The 19,866-nt window shown below is 43.4% G+C and overlaps 1 protein-coding gene across 8 annotated transcripts in view; it reads right to left on the bottom strand.

Moving 5' to 3' along the window:
* The window catches only part of PRG4 (proteoglycan 4), a 422,062-nt gene that overhangs the window by 87,066 nt on the left and 315,130 nt on the right, over nucleotides 1-19,866 (bottom strand). For all 8 annotated transcript variants that reach the window (XM_069641367.1, XM_069641368.1, XM_069641372.1 and 5 more), the window contains 2 exons: nucleotides 7,217-7,294; nucleotides 6,947-7,086 (listed from right to left, as the gene is read on the bottom strand). In XM_069641367.1, the coding sequence (XP_069497468.1) occupies nucleotides 6,947-7,086; nucleotides 7,217-7,294 (218 nt within the window). The remainder of the gene's footprint in view (nucleotides 1-6,946; nucleotides 7,087-7,216; nucleotides 7,295-19,866) is intronic.

Below are 19,866 nucleotides of genomic sequence, written 5' to 3'. Positions count from 1 at the left end.
CTAATCCTTACCCTCTGATATGGCACCATGAATGCTCTGCTTGATCCCATGGTTGAATCTTTGAACTAGTGCATCCTTATAGGTTCGAACTGGTGTGATGAGATGCTCTCATCAGGGTTGTCAAACTCCAGGCCGGATCCATGTTGGGTTTTCAGGATGATACTCATTAATATTTATGAGATAAATTTGCATACAATGAGTCTAAATGTATGCACATTTTTCCTCATGAATATTAAGGAAGGATATCTCGAAAACCCATCGGGATCCCGGCCCTTGAGTCCTGGAATTGGGCAACCATTCTATTCCATTTCTCTTTAGAAACACTTACATTTCTTTAGAAACCAACTGGACACCATTGTCTGTCAACAATATGGTGGGATATCCCTCCCTTTTAAATATTTTTTCTAGAAATTGAATAGCATCTTTAGTGCAAATATTCTGTACCCAACTCACCTCTACCCATCTGAACAGATCATCAACCAGAACCATGCAATATACTTGAGTGCCATAACTCCTTACAGGACCTACAATGTCAAATCCTAACCTTTCCCATGGTATTGTGGGAATTTACATGAGTCATTGGATTGAACTGCTAGAAACTACCTTTCTCTGACTTCTCACATGCATTACATTCTCTAATCAACCTCTCAATTTGTATGTCGATACCTGACCAGCGATAATCCTGTCTAATTTACTGTTTGGTTCATGTCATCCCTTGGTTTCCCTCATGTGCTACTGCCAATATATTTTTTTGTATGTCTTCTGGTGGAATTATTTGGTCGCCCCTCAAAACAAAGTCCCTTTCTACATGTAACCCATTTTAACCATTTTTATGGCTTGAATTTGGAACTCTCTACATATATTATCATCCATCCTACCACGCTTTAACACTTCCATCAATTTCTTCAACATTTCGTCTGAATCCTTAGCTCTGCCCCATTCTTCCTTAGATACTGTATCTTGGTCTATGGCTAAATCCTGTTCATCTTCCTGGTCATCTATCAGTTTAGTCATCTCTAACCAGCAATCTGCTGCATAATTATTAATTCTAGGAACATATTCTACAACATATGTGAGTTCTTGTAAATTCATGACCCACTTCCTTATTCTGAATGAGATGTTGCCTAGTCCTTTCAACATTAATATCTCCTTCGGGGGTTTGTGGTCGGAGAAAAGTACAAAGCAGGTATCCCACAGAAATGGTCTGCATTTCTCTACAGCCCATTTAATGGCAAATAATTCTTTCTCTATGGGAGAGAAATTGAGTTTCAATTCCCTTAGGACTCTGGATACAAGGGTTATTTTATGTTTGTGTTTCCTTCCATCTGTGAGAGCACCCAACCCTGGGTTACTGGCATCCATATTTACCACATTTTATCTGTAAGAATTCTAGTTACTCAAGGCCAGTGCTTGATTCAATGCACATTTCACTCTCTGGAATTCATTTTCACATTCTGTATTCCACGTACATTTTAGAGCTTTCTTGACCAGTTTCCTCATGTTGTAAATTCCACTTGAAAATCCTGGAATAAAGTTTGGGTTATTTTCCGCAATCCCAAAAAAACAATAATTGCTCTTTGTTTTGTGGACTGGGAAAACTGTTAATGCTGCTGAACAGGTCAATTCTGGGTTTGATTCCATGCTTTGTGGTTTCATGTCTTAAATATTGTGTGCTTTCCTTATGGAGTTTGCATTTTTCCTTACTTGTCATATCTGCTCTGCTTTGTACATTCGACACCTTTAGCAGCTTTGGTGGCATTCTTAGTTTTTAACCATATATCAGCACATCACCTTGGAAGCATATAATCCCTCGCACATTATGGAAAATTTGATACATGGCCTGTTGGAACACTGCTGCTACATAACCAAAAGCCATACGCACACACTGGAATAATCCTTCTGGTGTTATAAATGCGCTAACATTTTGTGAAGTGGGGTGTAGTCTGATCTAATGGTATGCTGATTTTAAGTCTAACGTGGAGAACAACTCTGCTTCTCCTATTGTGCACAACGACCAAAGGCAACATCCATTCAACCGAGTCCACTCTCTATCAACCCTTCTTTATCCATCGGTTCAAACCACTTTTTTTTAACTTTGTTTCTCAAAGTAATTGGAACATTTGTCACTTTATGCATAACTGGAATAGCATTATTTTTCATTCTGATTTTATGTGCAAAATGTTTCAAACATCCTACCTCATCGTGAACACTTCATGCTGCAATGCTTCTTCTTTCGATAAGTGACTTTAACTACTTCGTGTTCTCTGTTCATCGCGCGCGAAGACAGATTTTTCTGTTCGGATCCAAATTGATATTTTCTCTCTTCTGGTGTGACCAGCTCAGTGGAGCTTTGATTAACACATACCATTTTACTTTTGCACTCCTTTCTTGGAATTCCATTACAGTCCAAAACCAACTTAGTAGTTCAGTGCGTTTTCCTCCATATGCCGCGTGATTGATATCTAGCTCGTTTAGTATCACCCTTCCTCTAAGGTGATATGTTTTTTACCCTCAATTGATTTGGCTCCCAAATCAATCACCATGTTCAAAAGTTCTCCTTGTAGTTTTATCTGTGCCATTTGGCTTTACTGCATCTTCATCTTGAATCGCCATAATTGCCTGTCATCTCTTCTATGAGAAATGTTGATTCATTTCACTCTTCACTTAATTCATCGACATATTCCATATGTTCTGTTTTGCTCCTGCAGCAATTGGTAAAATGTCCCTTTCGATTACATCTATTGCACAATGTTTTCAGAGCAGGGCCATTTGTCACTGTTGGCCAAGTGAAAGACACTGTCGGAACGACAGCACTTCTTCATTTCCTCTCCATACGCTTTATCTCTATGGAATGGTTTCTTCCTCATTGTTTTCCTTCATTTTTCATGCTTTCCACTATGCATACTTCCGATTGATGTGGACAATGGTTGTTCTACTTTTTATTTTTAGCTCAGCATCTGACTTCTTTTCTAACTCCTTTACACATTTATTTGTATGTTCAACTTCTTTTAAAATCCTAAGTAATTCTTCCAGAGGAAGAATACTTTGGCCCATAATGCTTCTCTTACTTTGCTAAAATTGCATTCCAGCATAAACTGATCTCTGATACGTTCTTCAAGTGTCATTCCAAATTCACACAGAGTAGCCAACCCTCTGATTGCAGTAATATATTGTTGAATTGTTTTCCTTGTTCTTGCACTCTTTCCCAACGTGATAACGCTCTAAGATAATGCTGACTTTTTTCATCATGTTTATCTAGCATTTTCATGCATTTCTCATATTCTGTCAAACCTTGTGTTTCTTCTTGACTCAAAGTAGGTATGATTTCGAACTGTTCTTGGCCATAGTTACCTAAGCATGTATTAATAGATATTTGTTTCTGTCATTTGAATATACAGCTTGTATGTAAAGAACAAACATCTTTTTCTATTGTTTCCATGGTATTTGGCGTTCTCCTAGTGTTCCTAGGAAATGGATGGCGGTTCTCCTTGCCTTGATAAGCGGTTACCATGAGGCTTTATTTGTACTCATATACTTTGTCCTTGATTTATTTACTAATCCCCTGTATTTGTATTGCTGGTGACAGTATACATTATGTACTTGCCACTGGTTTTTTCCACGTTTTTATTTGCCCCTTTTTGGGTTTCCCTTTTGTGCTTCTTAATCTCATTTTGGATTGTTGTCAAGCATCCAACGTAATTAAACAAGAGCTTCATACTTGTTTATCCAGCGTTGCTTTTCGGTCTCTAAGCAACATGGATCCATTCTCTCAATAGACATGTTGGTGATGCCTGATGGTACTTTCCTCTAAGGACTTTGTGCTGTCACAGAGTAACGGGTAGCACGCGGCGCGCATACAAAATAGTTCACAAGACATATGGACTTGGGACAATTTCCTTATTTAATGGCTCAACTGTACTTCCTTTGCCCCCTTTTTTTGTGCATCTCCCACCTCTAAAAAATCTGAGGAAACGAAACCGCTCACAGCGAGGGTCCTTTGATCCTTGATGTCGTATTAGTGCACAGCTACTCTGTGGTGTGGGGTGCGTAAGGGTATGTGCTTCAAGCACCTATCCCGGAGCTCGTCACCAATGAAATGATGTACGATAAGTCAAATTAGGTTAAAGCATTTATTTGTACAATGATTAGCTCCACCGGCTCCTTCTTCAATTACTGCTCTCTATGTTATTTTCTACCTGGATCATAGCGTCCTCCAATACTCCAGGTTCCATGAGAAGGTTAGTTTTGTTTTGGATCCCAGGGGTTCGGTGCCATAAAGTACTCCAGGGGAAATTTTCAACAAACACTTACCTGAAGAACGGAACCTGCCTGATTGTCATTGGAGCCAGCCATCCAAAAAATACAACCAAATGGTGGTTACAATGTCACGCTTGGCTAAGGGTAAAATGAAAGTAGGACTAAAAAATGCTCATACGCAGCCCCAGCACAATCTCAAATTAGACAAACTCCAAAGCAATCTATGGGAATTTTATTTAGTTGTTTAAATCAAAACACCCTGTATCCTTTGCCTAATCAGCTGTCCTTAATGTTTTAGATTTTCAATGGGGTAAAAAACTATATCTGTCATGACTCAGTGCAACCTTGTGTGTTAAAGTCACATATTGTGGGCGGACTCCTGGGACTAGAGGAATAATGGGGTCGAGGTGCCACCACCTACAACTTGATGTAGGTCTAGGTGGAGGAAAAGGATGGGTCCACCCAGGTGCTCCTTCTTCAATTATTGCTCTCTACGTTAATTTCTACCTGGATCATAGCGTACTCCAATACTCCAGGTTCCACAACCAGTCAGCGCTGAAGGAACTATTAGGCTGATATCAAAATGTGGGAGCCCACCCAGTAAGGGAGGAAGACATGGGTGGAAAGGACCAGGGCAAGGAGGTCAAGGAGTTCAGTCTAGATTTAAGAAAAACATATTTTGGCCCAAGGACAAGGAATGAGCATTTGGGGAGTGGGAACTTTAAAACCACACGTAAGTCCCACGTTTTCTTCACTTAGGTTTCGTAAAACCCACCGGCTTGTGGATAAGAAATAGCCTCCCTTTTCATAAGAAAAAGCACCAGAACCTGTGAGGTTACTTATCCCATTGTCCAGATCTTCCCCTTAAAACCTATCCCTCACAAGGCATGGTAAAATGCTGATCCACTAAAAATTCCAGTAATTGACAAGATATCCAAGAATCACCATGCTCTTTTTCATCCTGCATATCTAAAGCAGCAAGGACTGTGTTGTTACATTGCTTGTACATCTGGAATAACCATCAGGCTTGTGCACCAGCAAATGGACTTGTGACAACAGGACCTGCGAGAAAGACCCTGACCACAGGGTCTAGCTCTGTTCAGCCGGCTAACATTGTTCAGTAGTTTAATGACAAACATCAAGTTAATTCACTGTTGTGGAAGACGAGAACTAAGGAGGGCCATTCGTGGAGTTGGGCAAGCACACTGTAGTGGCCAGCAGCATTCTGCGTATTCGATGTAGAGCTACAGCGGTTACTGGAACTGTGTGGAAGGCAAGATTGAGGGTGCCCTTCTTAATAGTTTGCTCGATGTGACTTTGCTTCCAATTGCAGGTAACACAGTTGTACAAACAAATTTGACCTTCATATGCCAATCCGTGAGTAGAGAGGGCAGCTTGTCACAACTGATTGAGGTCTGTCATTCGTGGACCCTGAGGGTTGGTCTGTGGCAGGATAAAAGCTGCCTGAAGTGTTGGCTTAAGTGTAGGGTATTGGAAGTTAGGCAGTGGTATTTGGGAAAAGAAAGGAAAGTGAGTGAGCAGGAAAGCAGAACAAAGCACAAGTGGGGAGAGAGATAGGTAGGTAGACTGTGTAGGAGGAGGAGGAAGTGCAGCACAAGTAGCTGTGCAAGAGAAGGTGGGACATATTTGGAGGTGCGAAGGGAGGTCAAAGAAAGTGGCATTGTTCAGGAGGGGAAAAAAGAGAATATAAAATAGGTGGGACAAACCTAGAGAGCAAAGTAACTTAGGTAGATTTAGAGGGGAGAAGAGAGGAACAAAAGTGGAAAAAATCTGGAGGTGAGAAGAGAAAGCCAAGAATACGGTATAGCCCTTGCAGGAACAAGAAAGAGGAACAGAGGTGGAAAACGCCACCATGTTGGCAGAAAGAGTGAAGGAGGTAAACACTTGTGGAGGGGTTCAGTGAGAGCAGATGACAAGGCACAAAGCAGAGAGACCCAAATAGGGGTGCAGATAATAATGAAGAGATCATAAGATCATAAAACAGAAAAATCCTAGGGAAGACCCGAGACCAAGTAAAGAGCTAAGTAGGGAAGCAGGAATTTAGAGGGGTAAAGGGTCAGAATCAACCAAAGTAGAAAAAGGGAAGCTAGGTGAAGAGCTGAAGATGGCCTGATCATTAAAGCAAGTCGAAAGGCACTGTATCATTGTCACTTGCATGTATTCGATTGTGCGTACTTAAAGCTCCCTGGCACGTGTGAGGTCTGGAGCAATGTGACCTAAGTGTGGCAAGGATTGCAGTAGGACTGGATCCCACAAGTCAAGGAGTTGTGGAGACCACCTAGACAAACCTATGAATCCTGAATAGAGTGATAGCAGCAGAAAGGTCAAGCCAACCAAAAAAAGGGGCGCCAGGGACACTTAAAAACACCATTGACTGTGAATAACTTTTGATTGACTGTCAGGAGACTACGCCACAGGGCACTGAGGTACAGACTACAGTCCTCAAGCAAGCTGTATTTCCCTTATAGGTTTTCGGACAGCCCCTCATTCTTCTGCCCAGACCACCCCAAGATATGCGTCCATTTGTGTTGTACAATAAAACTCTTTAAAGCCTACTTTGTGAGTCCTGTGTTGTCTGTTGATCTCTTGACAGTGACACTGGTTACTAGGCCCAGTGTCTCATCAATAACACTCTTAAAGATGATCTACTTTTACACTAAATTCCCACCTTGAAGAAGAAGGTCTTGGCTTCACAGTTGCACCTTGTGAAGACCGTATCGATGGGAGAAGGGATCCCCCACACGTCTGTAATCCGGCGTGGATTTCCTGCTCCTCGCCCAAACTGGTTCAGCATCCAGAAGAAATGACCTGGAAAACCCATGGAAGAAAACCAAGCCCACATGCCTCTGTTATTACTTTAGAAATCTAATTTGTGACACATAGGTACATTTGGGAGAGTGCAGTAAGAAATATATTTTTTAATGCAAGCAACACTCACCTCTGAATGCAACCAGTGATCCATTTTGTAAAGTAGTGATCCCGTCAACTGGCTGTCCATTGCACAGGTTCATCTCATCTAAATAAAAACACACCAAGACCATTGCTCGCGTAAGTCACACAACACCTTGAGAAACATGCAGAACCCCGGAGAATGAACCCCCCCATAAGTGCTGGTGAAAAGGTACATTCAGAAGACAGAAGGGTTTCACTATGAGTATGGGGTGAATAATGTAAATATGCTATTTTAAATACCTCCCTTTTTAAGATATCTAATTCAGCAACTCAGTAAAACTTTAGTAATTTTGAGTAAAATAATCACAAAAGTAGAGGAAGATGCACAAACAGCAATAAAAGCTGAAATTGGTAAAATCCATAGCTTCTTAAATACCATTTGTCATGACCATGTGTCTGCTTCAATAGAGCAAACAAGGTCTCTGTATATCATTAGAAAAATCAAAATGTGCATAGTAAGTCAGTCGAGGCTGTCTCTCTATCAACCCAAGAGAGACCTTCGCCAACCAGCCAGTTTCTGCTGACTGTTCCCCGCTTTCGTCGTTCTCGGATGGGAGGCAGATCCTTTTCGGTGCTGGCCCCGATATTGTGGAATGCGCTTGCACTGCATGTCAGGAGTATTCAGGAATTATCCTCCGCTTTCTGTAGGCAGCTAAAAACTTGTTTGTTCTGAGTCTGTTTTTTTAACTCCTCCCTCTCTGACGGTTCACCGCCACCAGCGCCTTGACGCCTTCGGGTCTTTGCCGTGCTCCATAAATCAGTATATATACATACATACATACATACATAGTGCAAAAAGTGCTGGCATTTTCATGAATAACCCATAACTTACATTTAGAGCTTAACCTAAGAGCAGAGAACAAATAAGCATGAGTTGCCCAGGCAACCATTACGTCTTCGAAGTTGCCTAAAGCCTCTGCGCTGTAAAATAGGTCAGATAGTCCTGAGGCAAATGGAGTAATTTTGTGTAGTACAAGGTTATGAAGTGTATTACCATCTACTCATCCTCATGACAATCCAGGCAAAAACCTTACTTCTTTGTGCTGTCTCGTTGGAGTAGCGCCAATTGCTAATATGTTAAGTTTAATTCTGGTACGCCATCTTTTGTTTAATGTATCCAGTTTCCACAAAAGAGATTTTTCAATCTTATGATGAGCATCATCCCAGGATTGGTGGTAACTACGATGGCATTTCTGGCAAACTCCATTATCGTTATTGCCATTTGCTCCTGTGAATTTCGTGCAGGATTACAAGTGGTTGTATGTTGGTCTCATTCCCTTCTTGGATTCCATAGGACTCCATGGGGAAATCGTCAGGTTTTCTGCGAGGGGTAATTCTGATGCAGTAAACCTGAAGATTTTTGGGAATAGTTGCCTCCAGCTATATGTGAAAGATTTACCTCCAGCTATATGTTATGTCAGCCACTGAAGAGCAAAAGGAGTCCTAGCAATTAAGACTGTGTCATCCGCATAACTTAGTAGAGGGACTGGAGTCTCTACAGCAACTGGCTTTAGGCTGAAATGTTCATGCGCTAATGAATATATATATGATATGGCATTTATAACGTGCCTATACACCAGTGTTGCAAGGTGCGACAAGACAAGGGAAAGGGAACAGAAGGAGGACAGAGACAACGATCTTACTAGGCCAAGGGACAATAAGATTGCGCAGGTGCAGGAGAGAGGGGAGGGGGAAAAGTGCCAGGGGAGGGGGAGTGGGGCAGTGCTGTACATGGGATCAAACAATAACAAGAAGTGCGGGCCAGCAGGTGGCAGGTGCCCAATTGAACTTAATTGGTTTAAATGTACATCTTCTCTTTTCTTTTATAAGACTGGCCCCACATGCCCCATGGACTAAGCTGTAACCCCCAATATCTATAGCTAACCCTGTTCCCCTGTTTTAATTTTGTTACCATAATACATTTTTTAGTTTTAGGAGGCCATTGTTCCCTTTTTGGATTTTTTTTAATTTTATGTATGGTCTTAAACCCAACAATTCCATTTGACTGCAGCTCATAATTTGGTATTGTAAGGGTTAATAATAGGGACATTTACTATACCTTTTTTCTCTTTCTGCCATAGTTTTAATGAGGCCTAGAGAATCCACCTTAAACTAATGTCGCAATTGAAACACGCTTAAACTATAGCAAATTACATTTTTTGACAACATAGACATAGGTAATAGCGTGCACTGAATCTGTCAATACCTCCTTGACCTCTCAATGCCTTTTAGTTTACAGCTGCCCCATTCTCCTTACATCACTAAACCCATCCCCCATGCCTCCCTTTCGATTCACAATGCGGGAGACAGTTTTCTTCTAGCTAACTCATAATGCAACTGCAATCTACCTCAAATATGTTAGACAATGAAAATGCCTGCATCCTACCCTCCCCTTTAGCAGCCTCCTGTGTTGAATTCCTAAATGTACATTTCTCAATGTCGGATGTGGTGCAAAACACAGATTTACCCATGACCCGTTCACAGAATGCAACTGTAGTATCCTATTCCTGACACCTGAGCCTGGAAGCCTACGTATTAGCAGGAAGTCCTTTAGCACTTGAGGGTGGCCATATTTCCTATTTTTATCTACGTTTTAAGACGAGCACCACACTGCGCCTTTGCTTATGTGCAGAGCTCACCCCTGATACTCGCCTTTCCATTAGAAGCCTTCCATGACACCACCAGTTACATCCAAAGAGCTCCAATTGCCAAATGGGGTTCTCACAAGCTCTGAATTCTAATAGCATGGTACTTTGAGATGTTTTCTTTAAAAGTGACATTAATGAGGAACCGAAACACATTAAACGGATCAGGGGGAAAATGGGACTCATCACCAGCTGCAACAATGTTATTAATACAGAAACGGGTTCCAGTAGAATCTGAACTACAGACCATCATCCAGCAAAGGGACACACCATTGCTTTTAGCGGTATCCTATAGCTTTATGCTGGATTGGGTGAACCTTGTGTTACAGTGAAGAAGTCAAGCGGAATGCATGTCCTCCTCCTGGGTGGTGTTAACTTCTGGGTAGAGTCCCTAGTCTAGCACTGCAAGCATTGGCTTAAAACATCTGCTCCACTTCCCACCCACCAAGTTAAAACTTAATTCACCTTGGAAGCTAGCTGCTTCCGATATTTAATTTTTACCAAAGGCATGACTGTAACCCTACATCTTCTCTTGCATCACATGATCTGATCAGATCACTGACCTCTGCTGTTTTCTATTCAGGGTGTAATGCTTGCATTGACCAAATAAGGACTGGTGTTCAGACTATACAAATAAAAAAGTAAGGATACCTACTTCAGAAAACCAACCTCTGATACTGATGGCAAGCCCCAAATCCCAACTGCAAGGTGTAGGGCAACTCCAAGCGATCCGACTGAGAAAATACAACCCGCTAGGGAAAAAGGTTAGTTTCACCCTTTCTCGAGAAAGACAAGAGCTTTCATTTTGTATACAAAATAGAAAAAGTGACAGGGTATTGCAAATCCACTGCCGAAGAGCTCTCTGCCGTCTTTCGTACAAACTTCATATTATAAGTACACAAATTGTCACTCGTGACACAATCAATATACAGTGTTAAACCTCCACCCTCATTGTCTGCCGCCTATATACCTGCTAATGATTACATGTAACCCATCCTCCAATTGGTTCGGCCGTCTTCTCGCTCCTCTTCACCACCTGTGGGTGGGACCTCTTTGTCCATCAAGGAATGCAAAAAGCTATTGGTTAACATCAACTAGCACCACCCTACCTTCGATCCTAGCCACGTGACATGCACCTGGTTATCACTGTGAACTCAGTGGGCAACTTCGAGGTCAGTCTGGTCCTTGCGAACAAAGTCCTCATCCCAGACACGTTGGCGGCCCCTTCATGCCCTCCAACTGAGTGGGCAAGTACGCAATAGCAAAGAACTCTGCTGCCATGGAGCACTCTAGTGAAATCTGCACCAGCATTAGGTTTTAGAGGTAAAAAGCATCACCGCTGATGTACATCACATAGGTTACAAATCCACATAGATGGTTGATGCAACCCTATGCATAGGTGGCCTGATCCATAGGGGATGCCAGGCCATTTTCCTGTCCTCCTTCGACATGGGGACCCTTCTTAGTACGTCAAGAAGCGCAGGGCTCCTAATTACCAATAATAAAAACAATTCAGCACATCTCCTATCTATGCCCTAATGTGCACCTGGTACTGTAGACATGGGCGCAGAGTCTACCTTTGAGGCCACAATAACTCTAAACCCCTGCTCAATCCCAGGCACGTTGGCGCTGTTCAAGTTCTCCCCACCCCAAGCTTAAATATGTTACTTTCCCTCCCTGGCACCTCGCAGCACAAATCACAGTGACCCCAGGTGGGGTGAACTCTTCTTTCTGCTATAATCTTGCTGATGGATTAACACACTGACAGTTTTATGGTTGGTGGTCTGGAATTGACCGGTACACTGGAATTCTGGGGTCTTGGGACGGGGCATCTGGGCACTATAACTTAGGGTTTGGACTGGTGAAGGTCAGAGGCTTGTGCCCTCCTTCTCGTGGGATAGCTTTTCTCAAGGAGCTCTTGGCCCCTTTATGGCTTTTCAGGGTGTATTTCTTCTGAGATAAAAATTCTCCCAGTATGAAACAATGAAAGGTTTATGAGTCTCCGTGGTTTTGGCCTTTCTCACTGCTGCCGACGTTACAATCCAACCCTGCATGCACACTCGTATATCCCTATTCTGGGTTCGGGCCTGATGCCCAGGCTGAAGTGCAGCGCTAGGTCTTGATTTCAAAATGCTTCTATTTTCTAAAATGGCATATCAGTCCCAGCACAATCTACATGAAAGCCTATGCAAAGCTGGCCGTAGGGCAGCTACTATCAACACCCCCATGCCGCCTATAGGCACCCCTGGTCCCTACAACAGATTCTTATGCCGCTGCCTCATCCGGAACCACTGGGGGGCATGGGACGATAATCCCTGCTCCCCAACAGCACAATGAAGAGAACATAATATACTCTGGAATCCTAAGGAGGAGCAGGAGCTCCACACGAAGCTGGAACTGCGTGCACTACCCCAGTTCACCGAGTAGGTAAACTGCCTACCCACAGCTTCCTGATACTATTTGGAGCATGATTATTCTCTCGTGCTCCCTGCACTGTAATTCCTATCACTTGCAGTAGCAGCCCACATTTGCTACCTTTTATCACCAATGTACTTAAAAGTATGCGCACCTCCTGGAAATTGCCCTGTTTATACTGCCGCCATAGAGCTACACGTGGAAACCTCCATGTTAAGATGGCCGCCCTGGCTCTTCATCATTTCGGAATAGCCTGACCAGCCCAGCCCAGCCAGCCCACAGTGCCTTCTGATTGGCTACAGCTGCTTTCTTGTAGCCAATCAAGCACCGGAGGGGAGAGCCGGCCCGCCTCACGAAAGGCCCGCGTCTGCAAGGCCATCGCCTGTCCCAGCCTGTCCTGAGCTGTCCGGACCATCGGCCAGACACGCTGCCCCAACAGCCCCCCACCTTGTAACTAAGTGAGGGTTTATCAACAATACTTCCAACCCAAACAGTGTGTTACGGCGCCCCCGTTATCTCCAACTACTCTTCATGAACCCAAAGAGCCCTGTGGCGATACGCCCGCCTCCAACCCACCGACTCACCCGAGACTTGTTGCGCAACCTCGGGCAGAGTTATTCCACCACGCGCTTTCTATAACAGTCTCCCATGCTCCCACCACGCCTCTTATTGTACTGCATACACCCTTGTGTACTACCGTGAAAAATTGCCTCCTGATGTAATGAAAATTGCCCCCTGATGTAATGCTTGTAAAATGTTGGATGACGTTCTTGATTACGCTGCCAGATTACTGCCACAATTACATCTATGCACCCCTACAAACTAACTCTGCATCCCTGGCTATATCACACTGCCAATACCGCTAGTTAACTAGCATGTTAACACTACCTTTCTCATCCTAAAACTATTTGCATACACTGTAAAAGTGCATACTGCATACAGGAAGACTACGGAAATGACACTCACTTCTACTGTTACATACACACATAATTGCTTACACTTAGCATTGCAGCCTATACTGTGAAATTCGAACTTATGCACACTATAAAGTGACTGATCTACTACTACTTCTACTACTTAAACTGCATTCTGCCACATGCATTCAGCCACCTGCATACTGAAGTTTTAGCTTGTTCTGTGAAAGTTGAATCTAGGCGAACCCTTATTGTTGAAACTGTACTCAGCCACCTGTATACTGCATTTTAACGTACATTGTGATAATTTAATCTAGGTAAACCCCCATTGTTGGAACCGCATTCAGCCACCTGCATTATTGTTGAAATATTCTTAGCTTACACTGTGATCATTGAAATTATACAACCTAACACTGCATTTTTAGCTTATTCTGTGAAAGTTGAACCTGGGTGAACCCTTAGTGTTGAAACTGTATTCAGCCTCCTGTATACTGCATTTTAGCTTACATTGTGATAATTGAATCTATACAATCTAATACTGCATCCTTAGTTCATTCTGGGAAAATTGAATCTAGGTGAACCATTATTGTTGAAACCGCATTCAGCCACCTGCAAACTGCATTTTTAGCTTATTCTGTGATAGCTGAATACGTCACTATATTCGCATTAGACTGCTCCATGCTACTCATTGTGCCACATCATTGCAATTGCCTAGCGCTAGATATGCTACTACCGTGTTGTTAGATGTGTGGCGCATTACAGTTGTTGCCCAGCCTTAGTTATGCCACTGTCATTACACTAGCCCTGCCCCGCTATCTCATGTTTGCGGCTGCCACTGTATTAGCTTGACTCTTGCCTTCCGCAGTGCCATACTGCAGTAGCTTAACACTATCCTGCCTCGCTCTTTGATACGCCTTATGACATTAGTCTAGCCTAACGCTAATTAATGTACCCTGATGCACCAGTATAGACCAAAGTAACCTGCCCAACTGTGTCCCACAGTGATCATAATAGGCCACCAATGCGGATATACCTATACTAGTTTACTCATTCCGCACCCTATCGTACCGTGTCCCAGAATCAGCCGACCATTAGCCTTCTGGCTCAACTAGGACTGCTTACTACCCTTGACAGCATGTACATTCACGGTCCAGGCAGACTCCCAACAGGTGCATTAGCTAAAACAGCTTGGTTAACACTCCACATTGCCCTCTCCGTCCTACTAGCATTACAGATCGACAGCCTGCTTACCAAAACTAGCACCATTAGGCTTTCTTGTACAACGACCCCACCTAATACTCATACCCGCTATACAATGACAGACTCACAAAAATACAAAACTGTACACAAAACTAGCCAGAAACAAGAATACTCTATCACACAGGCGCCATGTAGCACTGCTGACAGAAACACCTATACAAACTGTATGAACTACTGGCAAAAAAAATCGAACAACTTAATTACCTAAAAATGTGGCTACTGCAGAAAGCAGCTACAGGGCCTACTATAAGTCTCACTAATCACAAAAGACTTATATTGAACCGTACTAAACGGACGACCAAAGACAATCCTAGACCCGCCCACCCCCCCTTCAGAAAGCCCCCTACCGAACCTTAAAGGAGCTTCATAAATGGCAGGTCTCTAGTTGCTCATGCAACTGAAATATCAGATATTATCAGACATTATACTAACAGATAACCTTGACTTCCTCGCCATCTCAGAATCTTGGCTACATGATGCTGCAGGCCCTGCCCTATCGTTGGCAGTTCCCGATACCTATACTATCCTGCGAGCAGACAGACCTATCTCTCGAGGTGGAGGAATAGCAATCATAGCCAAGACTAACCTAGATATGAGAACTGTCACCTCACCCACTATGAAGTCATGTGAATGCCTCACGGTCAAAGTCGCCACCGCCAACTCCCAAACGCTGAATATCTTTCTTATCTATAGACCACCAGGTCCCATTGGAACCTTCTTGGAAGATTTGTCTATGGCCCTATACAACAATCTAAAAAACACCTCCCAAACCTTAGTGTTAGGTGATTTTAATTTAGGCTACAATGACACCAAGGACACCCACTCCACTGCCATTGCTACGACTTTGAAAGAGCTTGGCTTTTCTCAGAAAGTTAACTCACCCACGCACAATAAAGGTCGCACCCTTGACTGGATAGCAGAACATAACTGCAATGTCAACATCACGTCCATTGCTCCCCAGATCCGGACAGACCACCATCTCCTAGTATTCACGTTGGTAACCAATCTTGCCACAGCCCAGACCTCCTCGCTTGCCCCACCTACCCTCACGAGGAACAAAAAAGGTATGACAGCTAATAAACTGCTGCCCTACATAATACCCAAGCTTAATTCCATACCTGACAACAGGGACCCTAACTCCCTCGTTGAACAGTATAACGAAATCATGAACTCAGCCCTTGATAATATCGCACCTCTCAAACTAAGTACGACCAAACCTAAAAAACACCTCAACTCTTGGTTCACCCCTCACCTAAAAAAACTCAGACTACTCAAAAGAAAGCTTGAAACTGCCTGGAGACTCTCTCCATCAGCAGAAAATAAACTAGATCTCACCAATGTCTCAACCCAATATAAGAAAGACATCCTCTTAGCCAAACAGGAGACCTATGACAACAGAATATCTCAATCCAAATCTAGCACCAAAGAATTGTTCAGTAGTCTAAAAGAATTGGAAACACCCTTTGTACCTTAAGAAAACTGCGTCAAAGATAAAAAGTGGTGCTCCAGTATCCAGCACGCCTTAACCAACAAAGTCGCTAACCTACAGACTAAAATTGCCCACAAGAAAGCCTCTCTAACACCCCGAACCACAGCCCCACCACCACACTGCAAACAAGAAACACGCTTTAGCTTCTCTAAAGTTTCTATCATTGAGGTGGAGAAGGTCATACTGGGACTTAAACCGTCCAACTGCAAGGGTGACCAATGCCCGGCGCAATTTATCAAGGATGCTGGGAGAGAACTTGTGCCCTTCATAACTAAACTTATTAACTCCTCATTCACAACAGGTACTGTCCCGAACAATTTGAAAGAATCCTGGGTACTACCACTTCTCAAAAAGCAAACCCTTGAACCTGCCATTCCAACTAACTTCAGGCCCATCACGACAGTGCCATTTCTTTTAAAATGTTTAGATAAAGTGCCCTACATACAAATACAGAACTTCCTGGAATCCAACTCCCTACTAGGCTCTTGTCAATCCGGATTACGCCCCCAACATGGTACAGAGATGGCTTTAATTGATCTTAAGTTCAGAGATAAAGGCCAATTAGCCTTACTTCTCCTTCTAGATCTCTCGGCTGCATTTGACTTGGTTGATCACAAAGTCTTATGTAGCCACCTAGACTCCTCAGCTCATTTCTCTAAGGAGGCTATAACCTGGATCGAGTATTTCCTGAGCAACAGGACCATGAGAGTCTTCTCTCCATTGGCCTTAGCAGACCCCATCCCCATAACCTGCGGTGTACCACAGGGATCTTGTGTGTCACCAACACTCTATAATGTATTCACTAAGCCACTCTTCGACGAAATGGACCATTTGGGTATCGCCTACACGAATTATGCAGACGATACCCAAATCCTCCTACCGGAGATTACGCAGTGGATTTGGCTCTGGTGAATAGAATCTATAGCCTCGTTCAGGCATGGATGGCCACACATGGACTATGCCTGAACGATGACAAAACCGAGCTTATTATTTTAGGCACCTCGTCCCACCTATCCAAACTCAGCCCAGATTATGCCAATTTCACCATTGATGGAAATAACATAAAAGTAGCAAAGGAAGTGAAGACCTTAGGCTTCTATCTAGACACCACCCTGAACCTCACTAAACAAGTCAACTCCCTAGCCTCTGCTACCGCATATACGTGCAAACTAATCAGAGCTAGTAAACAATTCCTCTCCATTGACAGCTGCCTCACTCTCGCTAGAGCTCTCATACTTTCCAAATTGGATTACTGTAAAGCGCTATACATTGGGGCGAACAAATTGCTTATCCATAAAATACAGGTCCTTCAGAACAATGCCCTGAGAGCAGTACTCAAAATCAACAGAAATGAACAATTTCTTCCACTAGATGAAAATACAAATGGCTATCTACCTTGGATAAAATCCAAATTAAAACTGCCTCCCTCACATACAAGTGCCTTAATAATAGAGCACCGCCAAACCTTACCGACAATCTGCAGAAAAACCTCCTTCAGACCGACCAGAACAGCCAACTCCAACTGCCTCCAAGTACCACGTTTCAAACTCTCCACTATCGGAGGACATAGCTTCCCAGTCCAGGCTGCGCAACTGTGGAACTCCCTACCACCTGTTATTAGAGAACCTCAGTCCTTCTCTAAATTCAACAAAATCTAACTAATTGGCCAACAGAAAATGATAAATAACCACCTGACAATCATTCTCTTGATAAACCATTCTGCATATCGATCCACTTACCACTTGTTAGTCCCCTGGGTCACCTTCTCTAAAGTACTCTGATTACTTTAATTCTACTTGCTCATGTAAATTTACATTGTATATATGCTGATATACTCATGTACCTATTGTTGCCCATGCATTGCATGCCCCATGTAACCAAGCTGTACATCTCCTTGTATCCTGCGCCCTGATGCCCCAGGGTCTGGTGCGCATTATAAATAATAAACTAAACTAAACTCCAGAGAGACAACCTATGCTATTGACCAGAATCCCCAAATCCCAACCCTATGCAATGTCCCGTGCTCATCTTAGATGAGCATCATCCAGGACTGTTCATACCAAGGCACCAAGAAGAGAACATAAAATACTCTTGAAAACCAATCCCAACTCCGTACAAGGTCCAATGCTCATCTTAGATAAGCGCCATCTGGAGCTGTTTATAGAAGGAACCATGAAGACAACCTACAATACTCCAGAAAACCAACCCCTGATACTGTACAGAAGCCTCCAATCCCAACCTTGTGCGAGGTGCTGTGCTACCTTTAGCCAATCATCATCTGGAGCTGGTCATACCAAGGCAACATGGAAACGATATAAAATACTCCAGCAAAACAACCCCCATACGGACCGGAAGCCCCAAATACCAACCCTGCGCACTGTCCATATGTTCATCTTATATAAGCATCATCTGGGGCTATTAATACCAAGGCATCATGAAGAGAACATAAAATACTCCAGAAAACCAACCTCTGATACTGACGAAAAACCCCAAATCCCAACTCTGTGTGAGGTCCCGTGCTCATCTTAGACAAGCAACATCTGGGACTCCTTGTACCAAGGTACCATGAAGAGAAATAAAACACTTCACAAACCAACCTCTGATACGGATGAGAAGCCCCAAATCCCAACTCCGTGACTCCAGAAAACCAACCCCAGATACGGACCAGAAGCCCCCAATGCCTCCATGTTATCTGGAGAGAGACAAGTATTCTGTTACTCCAGTATTCACTTTTAGGAGTGGATTCGTTTTTACCAGGGACAAGGCCCGATTTGGTTAGCCCTTTGAATCTGGGGAGCTCGGCAATACGTTACAATTGGTGTTTGCTGATCACAGGACCATATGTCTTTGTGCCAACTCACAGAGAATGACTGCCAAGAGAGTCATTGACACCTTATTGAGTGTCAGCACCAGAGGTAGCTCCTCTGCTGTACTCAGAATTTGGTCAGACTCAGTGGAAGGAAGGGGTAGTGACCTGTCATGTGTCACTCAGCTGCCGTCCACAGGAAGATGGTCTGAGAGGGAGACTTGTTAGATCTCTCCTAAGTTTGATTGGGGCCCTTAGTGAGCACCATAGAAGGGAGTGTGATCTTCTCCTATTGAACTCGTTTCCTAAATCCCTGTACAAATGTGGGTGATCTGGACCTTAACACGTTTCCCAGCTTATCAAGGTAAACTATTCAGAAGGCCTTGGTGGACCTAGAAATGTTACCATAGAGTTGAGTATGAATAGTATGGAGGATTCTGTCTTGAGGAATAGACTTGGAGTCCTTCTTATGGCTACAGAAAGAGGGCGACAGCAATATGTGTCTCTCCCTGTCCTGTACCAGAGCAGCCCTTCTAATGGCCGGGAGGATAGCTCAGGGGAACACGTTTGTCTTAGAAGCAAGACACGGCATAGCAACACAGGTTCGAATCCCGGCCTTGTGCTTAGAAACTGGTTATAAAAGAACAATTATAATTATAATGGTTTCAGTGAGGATGACCTTGTCTTTTCACCTGACCCCACATCAGCAAGGTGAGGTGCAGATTTTGCTGAGACAATCTTTCCCCTTGTTTCCACTGAGACCCACTATAACATATTGGTGTGAGCCCGACTGTATTATGGGAATTGTTGAACCCATCAAGTGTGGGTGTTGTGGTGGTTCAGGACAAAAAACGAGAAGTTCTAACAGATGGTGTGAGATCAACTCTGTGTTGGAACAAGGGGCGTTTGAGCCCTCTAGCTATCATGGGTCCAGTTCTGAGGATCTGAGAAACATACAGGTATATCAAGTCTGGGATTCTGTATGGACACTAGAGCTCGGTATGCTGTCTACGGGACAGATGCACACTCCCCACCAAGAGGTGACACCTTGGTGGATCAGCTCTGTACTGAAAAGTGCAGTGGCTTTTCTGATCTCTCTGCAGGGTA

This window comes from Ambystoma mexicanum, chromosome 1q (assembly GCF_040938575.1).
Source record: "Ambystoma mexicanum isolate Mex_15411 chromosome 1q, UKY_AmexF1_1, whole genome shotgun sequence".
Taxonomy (NCBI): domain Eukaryota; kingdom Metazoa; phylum Chordata; class Amphibia; order Caudata; family Ambystomatidae; genus Ambystoma; species Ambystoma mexicanum.
Note: the sequence above shows the minus strand (reverse complement) of the source record. Positions and strands in the feature narration are given on the sequence as shown.